Source organism: Pipistrellus hanaki (assembly GCF_964339955.1).
Source record: "Pipistrellus hanaki genome assembly, chromosome: 3".
Classification (NCBI taxonomy): domain Eukaryota; kingdom Metazoa; phylum Chordata; class Mammalia; order Chiroptera; family Vespertilionidae; genus Pipistrellus; species Pipistrellus hanaki.
Genome location: NC_140505.1, coordinates 180,406,299 through 180,425,582, shown reverse-complemented (window position 1 = coordinate 180,425,582; position 19,284 = coordinate 180,406,299). Strand labels below are relative to the sequence as shown.

At 44.2% G+C, this 19,284-nt stretch overlaps 1 protein-coding gene across 1 annotated transcript in view; it reads left to right on the top strand.

The window, feature by feature from the left end:
- Window positions 1–19,284, top strand: part of BPIFC (BPI fold containing family C) — a gene marked incomplete at its 5' end in the record, with an annotated part of 30,695 nt that overhangs the window by 10,811 nt on the left and 600 nt on the right. Inside the window, 9 exons of the mRNA XM_084876952.1 lie at window positions 446–506; window positions 3,507–3,598; window positions 5,022–5,198; window positions 6,323–6,376; window positions 7,710–7,880; window positions 8,515–8,582; window positions 15,569–15,611; window positions 17,644–17,707; window positions 18,541–18,617. Of these exons, the coding sequence (XP_084733078.1) occupies window positions 446–506; window positions 3,507–3,598; window positions 5,022–5,198; window positions 6,323–6,376; window positions 7,710–7,880; window positions 8,515–8,582; window positions 15,569–15,611; window positions 17,644–17,707; window positions 18,541–18,617 (807 nt within the window). The remainder of the gene's footprint in view (window positions 1–445; window positions 507–3,506; window positions 3,599–5,021; window positions 5,199–6,322; window positions 6,377–7,709; window positions 7,881–8,514; window positions 8,583–15,568; window positions 15,612–17,643; window positions 17,708–18,540; window positions 18,618–19,284) is intronic.

The window sequence follows — 19,284 nt, the reverse complement described above, 5'->3', positions numbered from 1 at the left end:
TTTTCTAATTCCAACCTAGGTTCTGATGGAAGTAGATGCCTGATCTAATGGGCTGTTGAACCAGCCCAGCGGGGAAGTAAAGGCCCCAGCTGTGAACACTCTTGGCAGCAGGGCAGATGACAGAGCAGGGGAAAGGCATACAGGTTCCTCGGGTGGGACACCTCCAGCCTGGGCCGGGGCACATGTCCTGTCATGCACAGGAAGAGAAGGCAGTGGCTCATTCGTTTATGGCCTCCCTGGGTGGAGTCCCTGCGGCTGTGAAGCTTAGTCAGCATTCAATGGCTTGCCACCCATATATATACGTAGACATCAACTAATTTAAAAGACCTGATGGCCAAAGGGAGACTGTCTCATAGTCTTTTGCTTCCAGGGTCTAAGCCCATAAAAAGAGGTTTCCAGTATAATATGATAACATGCATTTTTTTCAAATTCCTTTTATGGCCAGCTCTGTCCCATTATCTCGGGAGAGGTGGAAGCATTGAATGCCAATCTCAGCATGCTGGAGGGTGAGTCTCTGAACTGTCTCTTCTGGATGGTTCTTTCCCCACCTTCCCACTCTGGTGCACTCCAGGTTTGCTTTTCCACACAACACAGCTTTGCCTCTTCAGTCTGCTTTCCACTCTGCAAACTAGAGCCTCAGGAAGGTGGGGGGCTGGAGGGGCACAGCTTGTGTATGGGGCCTGCTCTTTGCTGCGGCAACCAACTTCTCTGCAGGAGTGGAGGGCTTCAGGAGACCAGATACAGTTCAGAGAATTGAACTCTCGGGAGCTTTAACCCCAGCTCTGCACGAAATGCATCCTCTTCAGAATGGTTAATGCTGATCTGGGCCAGGTTTTCCCCTTCATCGGCTCCTCACCGCCTTCAGGATCAAGTCCAAATGCTTTAACATGGACTGCAAGACCCACCCGCCAGGCTCTGGCTCCGACTTCTCTCTGTTCATCTTGCACCTTTCTCTGCTCCAGCAATCAAACTGCCTTTCCTGACCCCACACCGCTTGCCTTTGCTCATGGCGTCTGCCCTGCCTCGAAGAGCTTCCTCTCCCTCCACCCATTCATTCAATTAGTAGACATGTGTCAGTGCCTATTTCCCTGCCAACACCGTGCTAAGTGGTGAGGGATGCAGCCCCTTCCACTCACTACCCCTCGGCCATCCTTTGTCTTGTTCACTCCTCTTTATCTTGCAAGGCTCAGCTCAGGCAGAGTCTCTTCCAAGAAATCTTACCTGATGTCCACACCCCAATGTTCCGCCTCCTCTGAACTCACATGATACTTTGAAAGTGTCTCTCTTTCATTCATTCATTCATCCACCCATTCATTCACCAGTGGTACAAGCCAGGTGCTGCTCTTGGTGCTGGAATGCAGCAATCAGGCTCGGAAACAGAAATCCCTGCCCTAATGGGACTAGTGGGAGGAGACAGACAGCAAGCAAGATGATAAGTAAAATCCATGGCATCCTAGTGATGGGTGATGAGAAGAAAAGTAAAGCAGGGAAGGAGCTGGGGAATGGTTTTCATTTTAGATGTGTGGCCTGGGGTTTCCATTCTAGATCCTGAGAAAAGAACATAGAGTATGAATCCGAATGAAGTGGGAGGTGAGCCGCTCCTAGATCTGAACAAAGAACATTTCAAGTAGAAGAAACCACAAGCTCACAGGTCCTGAAGCAGGAACGTGCCGAGTGTGCTAGAGAAACTGTGAGGAGGCCAATTTTGGGGGCAGATGAAGGCGGAGGTTGTGGGGGCGGGGGGCAGCAGGAGATGATGTCAGGGAGGAGAAAACAGATGGGTAGATGTCCAGGTCATTGGGAAGCCTTTGGAGAGTTCTGAGCAAGGCTTGCATGATTTCATCTATATTTTAAGAATATCACTCCAACTTCTGTGGATTAATAATAGACAGGAGTGGGGGGGGGCAGAGGTGGAAGCAGGGAGACCACCCAAGAGGCTACTGACTCCCCTGAGCTTAGATGAAGAAGGTGAGGCACATTCAGGTCCTGGATGCAGCTTGCAGGTAGAGGGATGCAGTCAGTGGCATTTGCTGACACGCCGAATGCAGGTCATGAGGGGAGTCAACCCAGGTTTTTCCCCTGAGCAACCAGAATCTAGTATTATTGGAAGAAGGGAATTGCCATTTATCCAAATGGGGAAGACTGTGAGAATAGGTTTGTAGGAGAAGCATCAAGAGCTCAGTTTTAGATCTGTTCTTACTACACTGTCTTCTGATTTCCCATTTACATGTCTGTCTCCTCCACCAGACTATGAGCTCCAGGAGGGCAGGGACTGTGACTCATCTCTGTTCCCAGCACCGGGCGCAGCGCCGAAGCCACACTAAGTTAATAAATATTGGATTAATGAAGGGATCCGTGTGGATGAAAGCAAATGAATGGGTTGGGAGGCAGGGAAAGAAGGAGTGAAGAAAGAACTGGTGGGGGGTGCCCTAGTTTGCCTTGGGCACGTTTCTTTACCTCTGGGAGCTACACTCCCCTCACAGTCCTGCTTCCCTCACAGTATGATGGTGGGTCTGTGGAGACTGTGAATTGGAAAAGATTTAAAACTATGGTGTCATAGAGTAAGTAGTATTGCCTCCTCACCTTGGCAAATGGCTTCATCTCTTCTTCCTTTGCATCTCCATCTATGGAATACAAGTGTGACGTGTAGGAAGGGAAGTTGTGGTGCTCATGGGCCTTCCTCTAGGGAGGAAGACTTCCTGTCACAAAGCACTCGGTAGTGGTTGGAAAAGCAGCTCCCAGGCCAGGGCGGGAACTGAGCACCGCACCACCGCACACATAACTGTCCCAGACACTGAAGTCCATCCTTCCTGCAAGCCTTGCCCGCTGTTCCCTGGCCCCAGGCCCCTTGCCCGGCCTTTCGCTTAGCTCTGAAAATGATAGTACAAAAAGGACGTGAATCAGTAGCACTGTGCCTGAGAATGTCCTCGGCCTCTCCAACTTAGTGGATTTTACTCCTGTCTATCTGTCTTTCCTGATATTTCTTTTTAAAAAGTATTTCTAATTACAACAGTAATACCTGCTTGTAATTAGAAATACTTTGTGAAAAAAATAAATTCTAACTACCTAGGAGGCTTTAACATAGAACGTGAAAGTCTCTCAATATATGGCTTAATGTTGACAAGTGACTTGTTTGTCTAATTCCTTCTTTAAAAAGAATGTATGTACATTGAGAAAGAGAGAGACAGAGAGCAATAAAAAGGGTATATACCAAAATATTATGTTTCTCTCATGATAATGTGATTTAAAAGGGTTTTTACTTTCTTCTTTTGACTTACTTACTAAGTGAGCATGCCCTAAAACTAATATAATATTGAATGTCAACTATTAAATAAATAAATAAATAAATAAATAAGAACGTGTATTACTTATGAAATAGGGTAATTATTCTTTTAGACAATACAATTTAAAAATTTTTAATTTTTAAAAATTTGTTCTCAATATACATTAATCATATGTTATGCTTTTAATGAATGTAAATTTTCTTTTTGCTTTATCTGTTTTAGTTTTAACCAAGATTGACAACTATACCTTGCTGGATTATTCGCTAATGAGTTCTCCAGAAATTACTGAGAACTACATTGACCTGAATTTGAAGGTAACTTTATCATCCTCATCAGCGTTCTCATCCTGGCTACCAGCAGCCAAGACAAGCGCCCCTCTGTGTCCTCCAGGGATAGGTTCCAGGACACCTCCCCAGACCAAAATCTTCCATACTCAGTTCCCTTAAATAAATGGCATGGTGTTTGCAATTAACCTAGGCACATCCTCCTGTATACTTTAAATCATATCTAGATTACTTATATAACCTAATACAATAGAAATGCTACTTAGATGGTTGTTAAAAGAAAATGTACATGCTCGGTACGACACAACCGTTGTAGGCCTAACTCCACAGTGCCCGTCAGCTGCAATGTAACTTTTTTCAAATATTTTTATCTGCGGTTGGTTGAAGCAGAGCCTAAGGATACAGAGGGCCAACTGTATTCAGGGAACAAATACATGCGGAGGAAATATACCTACATGCTCCTCAAACAATTTCATTTCCTTTGAAACAGTCCCTGATGTGTATGCTCTTTCGAAAGACTCTTTGAACATTTCCTTGATCGGTAAACAATTGTTTGGATTGCACAAGACACATCTGTCTTCTTCAAGAAGGTCTCATGATGCCTTTGCCTCTGGGAGTAGGTGTGAGCTAGGAGGCAGCCAGTGAGTGGTCTACAATTATGAGAACTTACCACATCAGCAATTGTACCTATTAGTACTTCTGTTCCTCTCAGATTGGTCCATTTAACTTCCGAGCTGCTGACCACTACTGAGGCTATTAGCATATGAAAATGGTGTTTGCTGATTCTGGAAAAGTGTTGTTTTGCCCCAAAGTTAATATCATTGTTTTTAAAAATGTATATTGGCTTATATTTCAATCACTCAGAGTCATTCAGATTAGTTAAACATTACACAAGACAACCAATAGCTAATGAGGGCCATTAGAAATGCCATGGATTTTCTCCTAGACTTCTGAAACCCATGGTGCATTCATGAACACGTGATGCAGGTGCCGTCTTCAACTCAGTCCAACTCAATAAATATTTGTTGAATGCTTTAAATCATATAGAGTTCTGGAGCCTCCTCAGTCTTTCTGTGATAACCCAGACACACTCGGCAATCACAGGGTTCGAAGGTCAGAGGTTTGACATCTCTACCTGGCACCTCAGGAAGTATTCAGAGCTGTCACCTCCAGCTAAATGCACCTGCCTTTCTTTCCTGGAGAAGAGGACCGACAAGGAACTTCTCACTAGGTTACACCCCAGAGTGGACAGACATACCCAGGTGTATGCTCAAGAAGCCGTCAGAGCTTTGAAACATGGTCACTAGTCAAGGAGTCAGAAGGCCTTGTCATTTTTTCTTCTCTACTGAGTTTCCACTGTTTTTCTTATTCTGACCTGAGAGGGTCCACCTTCTTGTGTCCTGCATATTTGAGCCTTCAACTAACACACTGGCCTCTCTCTCTTTTCCCACAGGGCGTATTCTACCCACTGGAAAACCTCACCGACCCACCCTTCTCCCCAGTGCCTTTTGTGCTCCCAGAACGCAGCGACTCTATGCTCTACATTGGAATCTCTGAATACTTCTTTAGATCTGCATCCTTCGCTCATTTTGCAGCTGGGGCTTTCAATGTCACTCTCTCCACAAAAGAGGTGAGGAGAGCTAACAGGTGATGACAGTCAGCTGCAACATTTCATCTAATCTTAAGTGCCCCAGGGCCTTCTATGTCATAACTTCAATTCCTGGGCTTTGTAGACTAGCACTCCTATCAAGACAATGAATGAGGTTGTGGCATGAACCTTATTAGTTGGAAAGTTGTTGAGTTTCCGGTTCTTATAATTCCATTTCTTTATGATTCCAAGTTTGCTCTTAAGTAATGACAGGACCCCCTCCATCACTTATTACCTGTGACCTTGGGCAATTTCAGTTTATTTAACTTCTCTTTGCCAGAGTTTCCTCATTTGAAAAATTGGAATAATAATAATTCTTTAATTTCCATAAGCCATACATTGATATAGATATTAAAGAGATTTAAATATATATAAAGCATTCAGACCAATGCCCAGTACAGACAAAGTGTACTGTAAGTGTCGCTGGTTATTATTATTATTCCTTATGTTATGCCAACATAAATATTTCTTCTGTTAGCAATTGCAACTGACTTATCAGCAGTGACCATGAGAATACAGATACTCACTGATTCTCCCTGCCATGCCCCTCCCTTTTGCATATGAGAACCCTCTTTCCAGCCTGCCAACCAACAACTTTTACTGAGCATCCCTTATGAATCTTCATTCGGTAGGTCTTAATTATGCAAGTTGTCATAAACCTTATGTTCAAAATACTAAGCTGGCCATACCAGCTACCACACAGTGCTGAAAATTAGACACTTCTAGCTCCAAGACTTGAAAACCACCCATCCGTGAAGATAAATTACTTAAGCCTCCTATGTCTCCATAATGAAGACAGTAGCACAAAACGTCTAGAATATTTACACAGGGATCACACATATATGAAGTACACAGTGTTCCCAAGGTTAAAAGCCACTTACTCAGAAGGAATAGATCTCCTGTGGGACTCCCCAGGGGCAAGTCACTGTACTTCCCTGGGCCTCATGTTTCCTGGGGTTGGTCTAAAAATGGTAAATTGCCTTCAAACACCTTTTTTGTTGCAACAGCTTCATAATTCATACACATTACAGGGAAAGCTGTATTTTCCCTGCGAAGACAACCTCAAGTAAAAACCTTACACTGACATGATGGGCTTCGTTTTCCAGATTTCCAGCCATTTGGTTCGAAACTCTCAAGGCGTTGGCAACATTCTCTCCCGGGTAAGTTGTCAGGATTTGACTCCTTGATAGTGTATTTGGTTTTGTTGAAATTACTTCCAGAATATTTGAGGGTTCTTATTTTTGTTTCTTATTTTGGGGGTTCTTTTTGTTCCTTTTTGGTGCAAGCCTGAGTCCATGTTTGCATTCTTTTTTTTTTAATGTTTACATTGCACTTTTTTAAAAATATATATTTTACTGATTTTTTACAGAGAGGAAGAGAGAGGGATAGAGAGTTAGAAACATGGATGAGAGAGAATCATCGATCAGCTGCCTCTTGCACGCCCCCTACTGGGGATGTGCCTGCAACCAAGGTGCATGCCCTTGACCGGAATCAAACCCAGGACCTTTCAGTCCCCAAGCCGACACTCTATCCACTGAGCCAAACTGGTTTCGGCCATGTTTGCATTCTTGAGGAATTTTTTTTCTTTAGTTCAAGTATCCACAAATATTTACTGAACACCTTACTATTTAAGGATTTTAAGTTCGAAAGATAAATCATCCATTGCACCCTCAAGGTTCCACCACACTGGAAATAATGAGCTTAAATGGGAAATGAAGAGCTAGTGCCCTTGTTTGTGCCTTTAGTGAAGCAGCAATTAGTGCCATGCCTCAGAGCCCCTGAGTGCTGGACCGAGTGTATGAAAGGCTCAAGCTTGCCCCTGAGGACAAAGACAGACATGCTGTTTTTGTTTTGTTTGTTTGTTTGTTTGTTTGTTTTAAATATATTTTTATTGATTTTAGAGAGGAAAGGAGAGAGAGCTATAAACGTCAATGATGAGAAAGAATCATTGATTGGCTGCCTCCTGCACATGCTGCACTAGGGATTGAGCCCACAACCTGGGCATGTGCCCTGACCAGGAATCAAACCATGACCTCCAGGTTCATAGGTCTATGTTCAACCACTGAGCCACACCAGCCAGGCGAGACATGCTATTTTTAGAGCATCCTGGAGTTAGAATAAGGATCTTGAATCACCCTAATTCTACAACTTACTCACCTGGAACCTTGAGAAGATGACTAAACCTCTCCAAGACTCACTTTTTTTTATTTGTGAAATGGGGAGAACTTGCCTCACAGGGATTTTGTGAAGATTAAATGAGATGATACAAACAGCCTTGGCCTGGTGCCTGACACACAGTGTGTGTTCCATAAACCTCAGCCGTTATTATTTGTTTTTTGCATGTTGTTGTTGTTATTATTAAGGAGCTTTTTGTCTGTTCTTACTGCATGATGTCAGATTTAGTGTCTCTTCCCCTGACCCCCACCCAAATTTGTGACTTTCACTCATCAACTTGCAACCCCTGATCTCCATTTTTTCCCTGAACCCGGGCAGATTGCAGAGATCTACATCTTGTCCCAGCCCTTCATGATTCGGATCATGGCCACAGAGCCTCCCGTGATCAGTTTGCTACCGGGGAACTTCACCCTGGACATCCCTGCTTCCATCATGTTACTCACGCAGTCTGAGAATTCGACTGCCGAGAGCATTGTTTCCATGGACTTTGTAAGTCTGTGGGGTCAGAGGGCAGCCTGTGGGTGCCAATCCTCTCCTGTAGCAGACCACTGGCCAGCAGCGGTCTAAGTGCTTGGAGAGGTGGGAAGTGATGTATCAGTTAGGGGTGGGGACAGGGTTGAGATAAGAGTGTGCGAAGCTAGGAGAGGCCAGTGCTCAACCCCCATACATTGTAAAATAGCTCTGTGCCCTTCTCTGCTCCCCATGTGCCTTTCCCTTTGCTTCAGTCACATGGACAGCCAAGTTTCTTTTCCCTTGAAATAAGCTAATCAAAGTGGAATTCAAGTTTATTTGAGCAGAAGAAGGCTAAATACAACTCAATAGAAAGGGACTAATACAACAAACCTAAGCGAAATACCCTCCCCCCCAACACACACACACACACACACACACACACACTACATAGAGAAGAGAGATTAGGAGGGGGGAAAATATTTTAAAGATCTTCAAGCAGAAGTCTTTATAGTTAGTTTTCTTACCCGAAAGACGGCATTTTTAGATTTATTTCTTTCAAATAGCTCTCAGAATGAGAGGGAAATGGAGCTCATGATGTTTCCACTCTAGGGAATAATATCTATGGCCAGAGAGCTTCCCTCTTAGCAATCCATGCTTTTGTTGTCTGCAGGTTGCTAGCACCAGTGTCAGCCTGGTTATTCTGGGACAACGACTGATCTGCTCCCTGTCTCTGAACAGGTAAGATCAAATGATTTGACTGTTGGGAACCTTCACCATAAGTAAATCTACAGGCCATAGACACAAAGATTACAAGTGCAGTTACCACTGGACAGAACATGAATCACTTACACACTTCTCCTGCAATCGTCCAGATCATTGCAAAGTAGGGATTTAAAAATGTGTTGCAAACATTTTCTTTTTTCCTTCCCATTAAATAGTATTAAGCTAAAATAGGCAGCACAGTAATATAATTACTTACTATAAATGCACATCCTAATGGTACAGCCATATAAAACTAAAATTCCTCTTTAACAAATTCAGAAGCCATGCCACCGAGCAGAGAGCATAAAACTTGGAGGTCAAGGAATGAAGTTTCAAATCCCTGCTCACTGCTTCCATATCCGTGATCAAGTCTATTGACCACTGAGTCTCAGTTTCCTTATCTGAGAAATAATGAAGTTGGACTGAATCATTCCTGAGATACCCGCAGGCTTTGCCACTCAGATCTCATTACTCTAAGGTAGAGTTTAACAAGCCTGAGCCACATGGCCTGGCTGGCTCTCAGCTGCAGGCCATGCGGTGTGGATGGATTTGAGCAGGTCATGGACACAGATCGTCGAATACTAATGGCCATTTGGAGGAACTGCCCATTTTCCTCAGCCCTCTGATGCCATAGTTGAAGCCATGACTCAGACCACCTGGGGTGCGGATCTACAGAATGATCCGATGGCCCAGATTAAACCTGTGAAAGGAAGAAATAGACAAAGAATAAAACAGACAAAGATGGCAGAGTCCAAAAAGAATAGTAAACCAACAGAGAGGAAAGTAAGTCAGTAGGCATCAGTCAACTTGATAGTTATCAGAACTATTGTAGAAAAATGTTTTCTTTCTTTTTAAAAAAATTTTGTTGTTGTTGAAAGTATTGCATCTATCCCCATTTTTTCCCATTGCAAGATGTTTTCAATAAAATACCTGTAATACTAAATGAAACAAGGCAAATATGGAGCTGCATAAGCACACCGGTCAACCCTGTGAAAATGAAAATGCAGACCCCCTGCTCAAATATTATGTAGAAATTCAAGTTGGAGACAGCAGGCATTTAACTGAGCAGGGCCCTTCTGAGCAGAGGCCTGACCTAACTGCACAGGTTGCCTGCATAAGCCTGAGGGTGGCCCCTGCAAGGGGATACGGTAGCAAACCTCAGGCAAGGAGCAGACTGTGACCAAGGTGTGTGGGCCGGGCTTCACTCAGACTTCAGGCAGCCAACGTGAGAGACAGGGCTTTGCCAAGGAGCAGAGGTATGCTGGAAGAGTGGCCTTAGCCTCTGGCAGCGAGAACGGTAGCCCCACCGCCAACACGGGCCACCCCAGCCAGTGTCTCCACACCTGGGCTTCGCAGGCAAGTGCTGCTTTTCAGGATGGGCTGGTTTCCTCTTTGATGATGTCAGAGAGACGCAGCAGGAAGGAGTGGAAAGCGGGTGAGGATCAGGGAAACATGCCTGAGGGGAATCGGAGTCACCTGGTCTCCAAATACAGCTCTCCAGAACACCCCGCCTTTCTAACCATCCCCTGCCTGGAGCAGTTCTTTCCACTTCAGGGGGTGTTGTGAGGAATGCAGGAGTTAGTACATGTAAAGTGCATGTTATGTGTTCAAGAAATGTTAGCTGTGGCTATTATTTAAAATTGGGGGCTGGCCTCAGCCAGCAGAAAGTGGTGCTCGGTCATACAAGATCATTTCAAGAGTTCCCTTATTCAGAAAACACCTCACTCCCCTGTCCTGGGATGGTGCTTAGAGAAATCGCCATGTGTTCTACTGCTCTGTGACTGCTCTGTGTTGTTGAGGCTTTACTGTCTTCTGGTCCTGTACCAAGCATTGTACATAGATTATTTCTCTCCAAGACTTGGCACGGCTCTCAATAAATGTTTGTAGATTGAGTGAATACCCTGGTGGTAGGTGTTATTAGCCCCATGGTTCAGTTCTGGGCCTTAAAGGACTTACTCAAGTCACAGAGCTATTGAGTAGCGGAGCCAGAACGTGAATCCGGGTGAGTCTGTTTTCACAGCCTTGAGTATTTACTTACTGGATTGTAGTGCCTTTGGTGTAGTGAAGAGCTGAGACTTAGAAAATAAGACTTAGCTGAAACCGGTTTGGCTCAGTGGATAGAGCATCGGCCTTCGGACTGAAAGGTCCCAGGTTTGATTCCAGTCAAGGGCATGTACCTTGGTTGTGGACACATCCCCAGTAGGGGATGTGCAAAAGGCAGCTGATCGATGATTTTCTCTCATCAATGTTTCTAATTCTCTATCCCTCTCTCTTACTCTCTGTAAAAAATCAATAAAATATAAAAAAGAAAATAAGACTTAGACCTAAGACTTAGAAAATAAATATCCTGCCTAGAAGCAGAAACCCGTGAGCATGGAGTCACACTGAACTGAAACAGGGAGCATGACCTTCCTCGTTGATAAGTAGTGATAGAGGAGGCACTGGCATTGGACACAGCCCCTTTCTAGTTGCATTAAGGAACTGAGCAAAGGAAGGATAAAGAAAGCCAAAGCCGGGAGTATAAATAATAGACTTGACCTCTTTGGTTATGTCTGTTAAGAGCGCTGGCTCTAACATCAGACATATGTGAGTGTGACTTCTACCTCAGTCATATGGAACTGTGGCACCTTGAGCGAGTTAATTAACCTCTCCAAGTATCAGTTTCCTCACCAACAAAACAGAGCAGCTCTCCATTGCATGGCTGTACGGGTAGATGAGCTAAAGTGTGAAAAGCACAATACCCAGCACATTATCAGCACTCAAGAAAGATCTGCTCCTACTAGCAGTGGTATTTCATTCTCTTCCCCATTCTAGGATCACAGTGTGGCCAAGGTGGTCCTCAAAGCTGGGAGTTGGCACTCAGTCATACATCAGATTCTCACTGCCCTATCTACAGTAGAGAATTTCGTTCCAAACACAGTTCTATTTGGCGGTAACCCCCCAGTACAGGTTGGCCCACATCCTACACAGTTTGAGATTATTTCAGAGGCCAAATTAAACAACCACACTTTCTATTATTCGGTTTGCATCCAGATGGTGCCATTCTAACCCTCTTAATCGCAAGCAATCAAATGTACATTAGTGTTGAACCATTTAGAACTTTGGGTCATTTTTTGACGTTGCTATGGGATTAAGGCTTTGGATGCTCCCAAACTGCACCCCACCCCACTACATTAATGCACACGTACAAGCCCTACAACCCCTCCCATACAACACTGGCAGAAAATGCAAATATAGCTGACTGCAAGCAGATAGAATCACCACCTAACTCCACTCCTCAAGTTTGGGCGGGTAAACAGTTGCCCAGGTGAGCCATCTGGAGAGAAACCCGGAGAGGAAAACAGGTCCGGGAAGAATGGATTCGGTTTCTGTTGGAACAGTGCTCGGACAGGTCAATAGAGCTCAGACTTGGCATCTTGTAGACCTCCATCTCCACCCTTCCTCTGAGCGACTGTTGAAGCCAGGACAGAGGAATGCCACGGGGGCGGGGGGGGGGGGCTCCATCTGAGAAGGGAACCCCAAATGACTTCTTCCCCTTTTCCCTGACTCTGGGGGAATTTCCAGATTGCAGAAGGCAATCAAATTAAAACTTTGGGGAACTCTTCCTGCTTGAGAGGGTCCTTCAATGCTGGAACGGGCTCCCCTCAAAATTTTTCCTAGTTGGATTGAATCCACAGCCTGGGGTTTCTAGCTCTTCAGTTATTGGTTCTACCTTTCAAGCCAGCCAGCCTTACTTCCCAGAGTTTCCTAAAGTGAACACTCTGCTGGCTCACCCTCAAAGAGACCTCAGTTCTAATAGACACTCTCCCACCCATGTCCTTTATCTGCTCGTTTATCCAAATATCCACTCATTGAGAATGTATTAAGCACCTATTATGTGCTCTGCCCTGTTCTTAATACAGAGAGTAGAGTGGACAGTGGTGTCTACTTTCCAGATCCACAGTCTGGTGAGAGAAACACTCAGTTTCAGGCAACAACAGTACTGGGTGCTAAGGGACATGGTAGTATACAGAGTGCTTTTCTCAAAGGGCAATTTATTCTCCCCCCCCCGCTCTTCCTTCTTCCCCCCCCCCATCTCTCTCTCTCTCTCTCTCTCTCTCTCTCTCTCTCTCTCTTTCTCTCTCTCTCTCTCTCTCTCTCACACACACACACACACACACACACACACACAACACACACGCTACCCACGCTGGCTGTTTTACCTTGTCCCACCTTCTCAGACTTCCTGCAGCAAAAGAGCACCTGAATAAACACTGCTTTGCATTGCTTTCTAATTGCTTCTTGCCCACACAGCTTCTCTTCATCCCTCACACAAATACAACCCTGCACCTGGGAAACCTCTCGCCTGCCAGTCTTTCCTCCGTGCTGCAGAGTGATCGTCACACAACACAGGCATCACCTCCCTGCTTAGAAACCTTCTGTCGATTCCTTGCTCTTAGGATAAATATCAGAATTCCAACATGGCCTGAGAAACCCAGCCGGGTCAACCCCGTCTACCTCTCCAGCATCACCCTGCTCTCTGTTCCCTCCACGGGGCCTTCGAAATTTCTGCCCAGACCCCTTCTGTCTGCCTTCCCCTTTTGCCTGCTTAATCCTGCTCATCCTTTATATGTTAGCTCAAGGACGTTCTTCTGTGATTTGGAAAACTTCCTCTACCAACCAAGTGAGATGAGGTTCCTTTCTCATTTGCCTCCATGAATGTATTTCTTTCCACCAGAGCAGTTATCACAATCTGCAATTACACCTTCATCAGTGGGTGATTTGATTAATGCCTGCCTCCCCATGGGGCTATAATAGAGCAGTGGCTGTGTCTGGTTTTGCTCACAATCGTATCTGCAGCACCTGTCCCGGGGCTGACATCTACTAGGTATTCAGTAAATATCTGCTGGGTGAATCAATGAATGGATGGATGGATGGATGGATAACAGTAAGTGTCCCAGTACTCAATCTGGGAATACAAAGTTAAGGCTGAATCTCTATTCTCAAGGAGTTCACAGTCAGGTGAAGAGAGAAACAATTATTATAGAGTAGATATTGAGTGCAGGATTGATTTCCAATGTCTGCTGTGGCCACGGGGTTGGAGACATGGCTTTGTGAGTGCCTGTGCTTTGCTGCACTTGACCTTCATTGTGTCATATTTGCTATATTGGCCCAGATCATTAAGGGCCTTTTGCCAAGCTTCAGAGCTCTGGTTTTTTATCAGGACAATAAACTGTCTCCAAAACTTTAAAAATAAGTTATATTCTTATATGTCTACAAAGTAAGGCTATTTGAGCTCCTGTTTTCCCCAAGGACTCTGTAATTCTGTCATAAAAATAGATTCCTAGTGTCAAGGCTTTACCTGCAGGCTAGGGGCCTGGCGGACAATGAAAGGTCAAAGCACTGAATTGAGTCGCCACCTCGTGGTCTGAACTGCACTCGCGTGTTTTTCAGAAACAGGAGGGAGAGTTTGCTCTTTGCTCCGCCTGTTTCTCTGCAGACAGTGAGACGTGCCCATTAGTAAGCAAACCTGGTGAGTGTGCCTAGAGAACAAGGAGAGACAGAAGATGGCCTTACGAGGAAAGGAGAGTTGGTTTGTGGGAAACCCCAGATGAGCTCACTCATAGCAGGTGGTACCAAGTGGCCAATCATGGCTTGGGGTTGTGATGAAAGAAAAGAAGGAAAACTCACAAGTGTGTTCCACCTGTATGTAGGCCAGATTTCCAACCTGGTCTGCCTTGTGCATAGGAGGTGGTGTGACCAAGAGGAGGCATCCCTCCCCATGTCCCAGCAACGCCTTTCACAATTCCCCCCACTGCTGTGATGCCAGACAGCTGTCAGAGCTAATGTTTCCCCAGTGTGTTATGATTGAACAGATAAAAAATGATATAGGTGATACAGCCTCCTGAGAGCTGTGGCCTCAGCCGAGCATAGACTCTAGAGTCAAGCAGAGTGAGATTTGTCATCCAGATCCATCAGTTGCTAACTCTGAGACTTGAGTAATTTAATTCTCCTCTCTGATTATCAGTTTCCTCATCTGCAAAAGGGGCAACAATAATTGCATCTATCACAGGGTTATTGTGAAGTTTAAATTTAAAAATGTTTAGCCCTGACTGGTGTGTTCAGTGGTTAAAGCATTAACCCATGCACCAATGTGTCGTGGGTTCAATTCCTGGCTAAGGGCATGTACCTGGGTTGCAGGTTCATTCTCCACCCCTGGTTGGGATGAGGGCTGGAGGCAACCAGTTGATGTGTCTCTCGCACATCAATGTTTCTCTCTCTTTCCCTTTCTCCCTCCCTTTCCCTCTCTCTCTCTCTCTCTCTCTCTCTCTCTCTCTCTCTCTCTCTCTCTCTCTCTCAGAAAATATCCTCAGATGAGGATTAACAAAAAAAATTATTTTTAAAAATGTGTATAAATCTCCTAAACTAGGACATGTCATATAGTGTCATCATTATCACCATCATCATTGTCATGTTTATTAATAAGGTACCAGCTTGGATCAGAGAAGTTATGAGGTTGAGTTCAGAGCAAGAAAACCTGGAGCTGTTCTCCCAACCCAGTACTACCCAGGCCTAACCCTGGTTAGCTTCAGAGAGCAGAGGAGATTGGGGCCGGGGGCCTGGAGGATGGGGGAGGGGGGGTGGTATGGCTGTTGACTGAAAATTATATGTTAAGGTTGTTCTGCATTCCAAGTTGCCAACAGACTAAGTCCCACAGAGCAAAAGCACTTGGGGAACCCTGACCTTCTGCTATTCATGCCCTGCTTCTTAAGCAGTGAATATAGGGGTAAAAATATAACAGAACATTATATCCTTAAAAGATTGGGTGGTTTTTTGTTTGTTTGTTTGGTGTTGTTTTTTTTAATAATAGCTTATTGAGCTAAAAAAAAAAAATCTCCTACCTTTTTTGTTTCTTTCTATTTAAATGGTCGTTTTAAAATATTCCTCCTTTAACCTGTTGGTTTTTGTGGTTTTATTTTCAGGTTCCGCCTCTCTTTGCCAGAATCCAATCACAACAATATTGAGGTAGGAATCAGAGCCTTAGCATTCCCTGTCCAGGAAGAATGTGAATCCTCCTATAGAGTAGCTGGATGACTGTTTTCCATGCCTCTGAGGAGTACTTGATTTTCCCAGGAATGTAGGTTTTAACTTTAAAAATTCTCTATGTAGCTACTGGTCGGTTCACCAAGCTCATTAACTATTAAACAAGAGAGGAACTCTCCAATTCACTTTCATCTACTCAGAAAGACTTTAAAGGGAACTCCAAAAACTGTTAAGACACTGTAATGTTGGGGGTGGGGAGTGGGTAATGTGGGGGGGGGTGGAATGAGGAGAATGCATTTTCAAGAAGATTTTTTTTTTTTAATAAAATAATCCTCTACAGTTCAATTTAAGATCCAGACTGACTGCCAAAGAACAAGGCTCCATGTCAGTTATTAGGCCATGATCAAGTTTGCTCTTCGAAGGCTTTCTATCCATCTCCTAAAATTAGGTCAAGGCTGGTTGTATAGATACCTTGTGTGTGTGGAGGGGGGTTGGCAGCCAGGTGACTTCCAGATTGGAAGAATATATCCCAACATGCAACTTGGAAGCCCCTTCCCAAGCTTCAGGAAGATCAGCCAGATATCTAATTGGCATCCAACCCTCATGGTGCTTATATTCTAGAGCAGTGGTTCTCAAGTAGGGTCACTTGGATTAGCACCTCTGTGGCATAACTATTTGGTAGATGACAGACGATTGTCAATGAGAATGCATAGCTGACTGCCTTGTAAATAATATTTCCTGAGCCCTGAGGAGGTAATATGAGCCCAGGTCTTCCAGGAAGACCCAGACAAACTGCTCACTATCAACAACAGAGTGTACTATTTCGGGGGGGGATGACAATAGTGTATACCAGGCATAATGTTAACTTGTATAATCCTGATAACATCCTGTGCGGTTAGTACTGCTATCGTCACTTTTCATTTGAGGAGCTTGAGGCACAGAGAGCTTAAGGCACTTTCCCAGCATCACACAGTAAAGTGGTATAAACAAGAGGTAAAGCTAGGAAATCTGCTTCAAAGCCACCCTTGTTAAGCTGCAAAGAGGTCCTTATTATTGCTAAGCCTAGAGGGTGTTCAAAAAATATTCATTGAATGAATTCATGTTTATCATAGTCCATTTAGTTTTTAATACTTGAATCTTCCCAGAAATCAGCACTTTGCTAAGATTATACAACTACCGTGTTTCCCCGAAAATAAGACATCCTCCGAAAATAAGACGTAGCTCATGGAAAGATAAGACATCCCCTGAAAGTAAGACCTAGCTCAACTTTGGGAGAAAAAATTAATATAAGACACTGTCTTATTTTCAGGGAAACAGGGTACCATAGTTTATTAAAGATAAATTGGGGCCGAAACCGGTTTGGCTCAATGGATAGAGCGTCGGCTTGGGGACTGAAGGGACCCGGGTTCGATTCCAGTCAAGGGCATGTACCTTGGTTGCGGGCATATCCCCGGTGGGGGGTGTGCAAGAGGCAGCTGATCGATGACTCTCTCTCATCGATGTTTCTAACTCTCTATCTCTCTCCCTTCCTCTCTGTACAAAATCAATAAAATATGTTTTGAAAAAAAAAAAAAAAAAAAAAAAGATAAATTGGGCATTCTGGTGATGTCATGAACCATGCAACATAACATAATGCTATGGCTGGGTTTCCCAGTAAATTAAGGAAAGATTACCCATTGGGATATGTGTTAGTTGTCCAGGATTGTCTTACTTGGTAGATATCTAAGCTGCCATGTTTGCTGCCACCCGTTGGTCCTTCGGCATTTGTTGTCACCATGATCCAGGGTAGAGGGAAGCAGAAATGTCCATCCTCAAGGAGGAAAAAGGATGGGGAAACTCTGTAGCGTGGTTTCCCACAAAATAGCTTTCAGAGTCTGGAAGCTAGAATACGTATCTGTATGGGGAGATTCTAATTATAGCTCTCCCTCCCGGTAAGGTCTGGGAAAGTGCAGGTCCAAACCAGGCATGGCTCTTTCAAAATGCCCAACTGACTTCGTTTCCCCTTTCATTTCAGGTCTTGAGGTTCGAAAATATTTTGTCCTCCATCCTCCACTTTGGCGTCCTCCCTCTGGCCAATGGTAAGAGGCTCTAGGGAAACAACGTGACTCTGACATTGGCCAAATGTTGGGGATTGTTTGGGACTTTCCACCCAAAGCTTGTACTTCTCAGGTGTTATTAGGAATCCAGGCCAGTGCCACAATTTGCAAAGTTTGTACCATGAAGGATACGGCTGCAAAATTAGTCATTCCAGGCCCAAGCCTTATTAACAACTCTGCTTGAAGACAGCAAAAAGGCTATCTCTGGTTGAGTTAGGGAGATTGAAACCATTCTCCTTACACAGTGAAGAGTCGCCTTCAGCCAGAAATGGCACTATTCTCCCTCACGGTCAGTGTCTCTCTGGTTCTTCTGCAAAGACCACCATCTGAATAGACACAGTTTTGATGAATGACAAATGTTCACACACAGCAGCATCTCGAGTTTGGCTTAGTTAAATTATACTTTGTATTAGAGATCAGACTGTTCTCAGGACCCAAAAAGTAAGGTGTTTTCAAACTATAAATTGGACAAGGTGCCAGCATGTTTCTGCCATCCAAATGCACATAATTGCAGGTGCATTTCTATTGAGCATGGATTAATTAACCACTCTTCCAGGGCAATGCTAGGGACATAGCAGAAAAAAATGAAAACACGGGACCAGGGAGAATGAAAAGATAAATTATTTAAAAGCTGCCTGTTACGAAGATAATAATTTAATTTAAATATATATATATATATATATATATATATATATATATATATATATATATATATTTAAAAAAAAATAAAAGCTGCCTGTTAGTCTCTTACTGAAAAGCTTGACAAAACTTCCGGGCCCGTGCCCAATGATGTTACATCTTGTTTTCTATTTTAGCAAAACTGCAGCAAGGGTTTCCTCTGCCCAGCCCAGACAAAATCTCATTCGTCAATTCAGACGTTGAAGTCCTTGAGGTAAGAATGCGAACAGTCTCTTAACTGCCCCATTTCTGTTCACAGTAGAATAAGCCTCCTTCTATTTGCTTACCTTCTGTTTTATTTTTGTTCTGTTTTGTTTTTGTCCGAGCCCAAGGAATTTTATTTATTTTTTTAATATATTATATTGATTTTGTACAGAGAGGAAGGGAGAGAGAGAGTTAGAAACATCGAAGAGAGAGAGTCATCGATCAGCTGCCTCTTGCACATCCCCTACTGGGGATGTGCCCGCAACCAAGGTACATGCCCTTGACCGGAATCGAACCCGGGACCCTTCAGTCCCCAAGCCGACGCTCTATCCATTGAGCCAAACCGGTCCCGGCCCAAGGAATTTTATAAACAAAATGTTTAGCTCTTGAAGCCTACAACCCACAATGAAGAGCATTTAAACTTGAATTTTAGAATCAGACCAGGTCCAATTTCTCTTGGCAGCCAAATGTATTCACATCACAGAACAAGGGCCCTGTAGTGCACTTTTATTTTCTTTATTCCATGAGACAACCTGGAAGGCTGGGGGTACTCATCCTATTTTATAGATGAGGAAAGTAAGATTCAGAGAGGTGACGTGGTTTATGGAGCTTGCAAAAGGCATGGCTGGAGGACAGGGGAGGAGAGGATGTGACATGGTAGGACCTGGTAAAGAAAC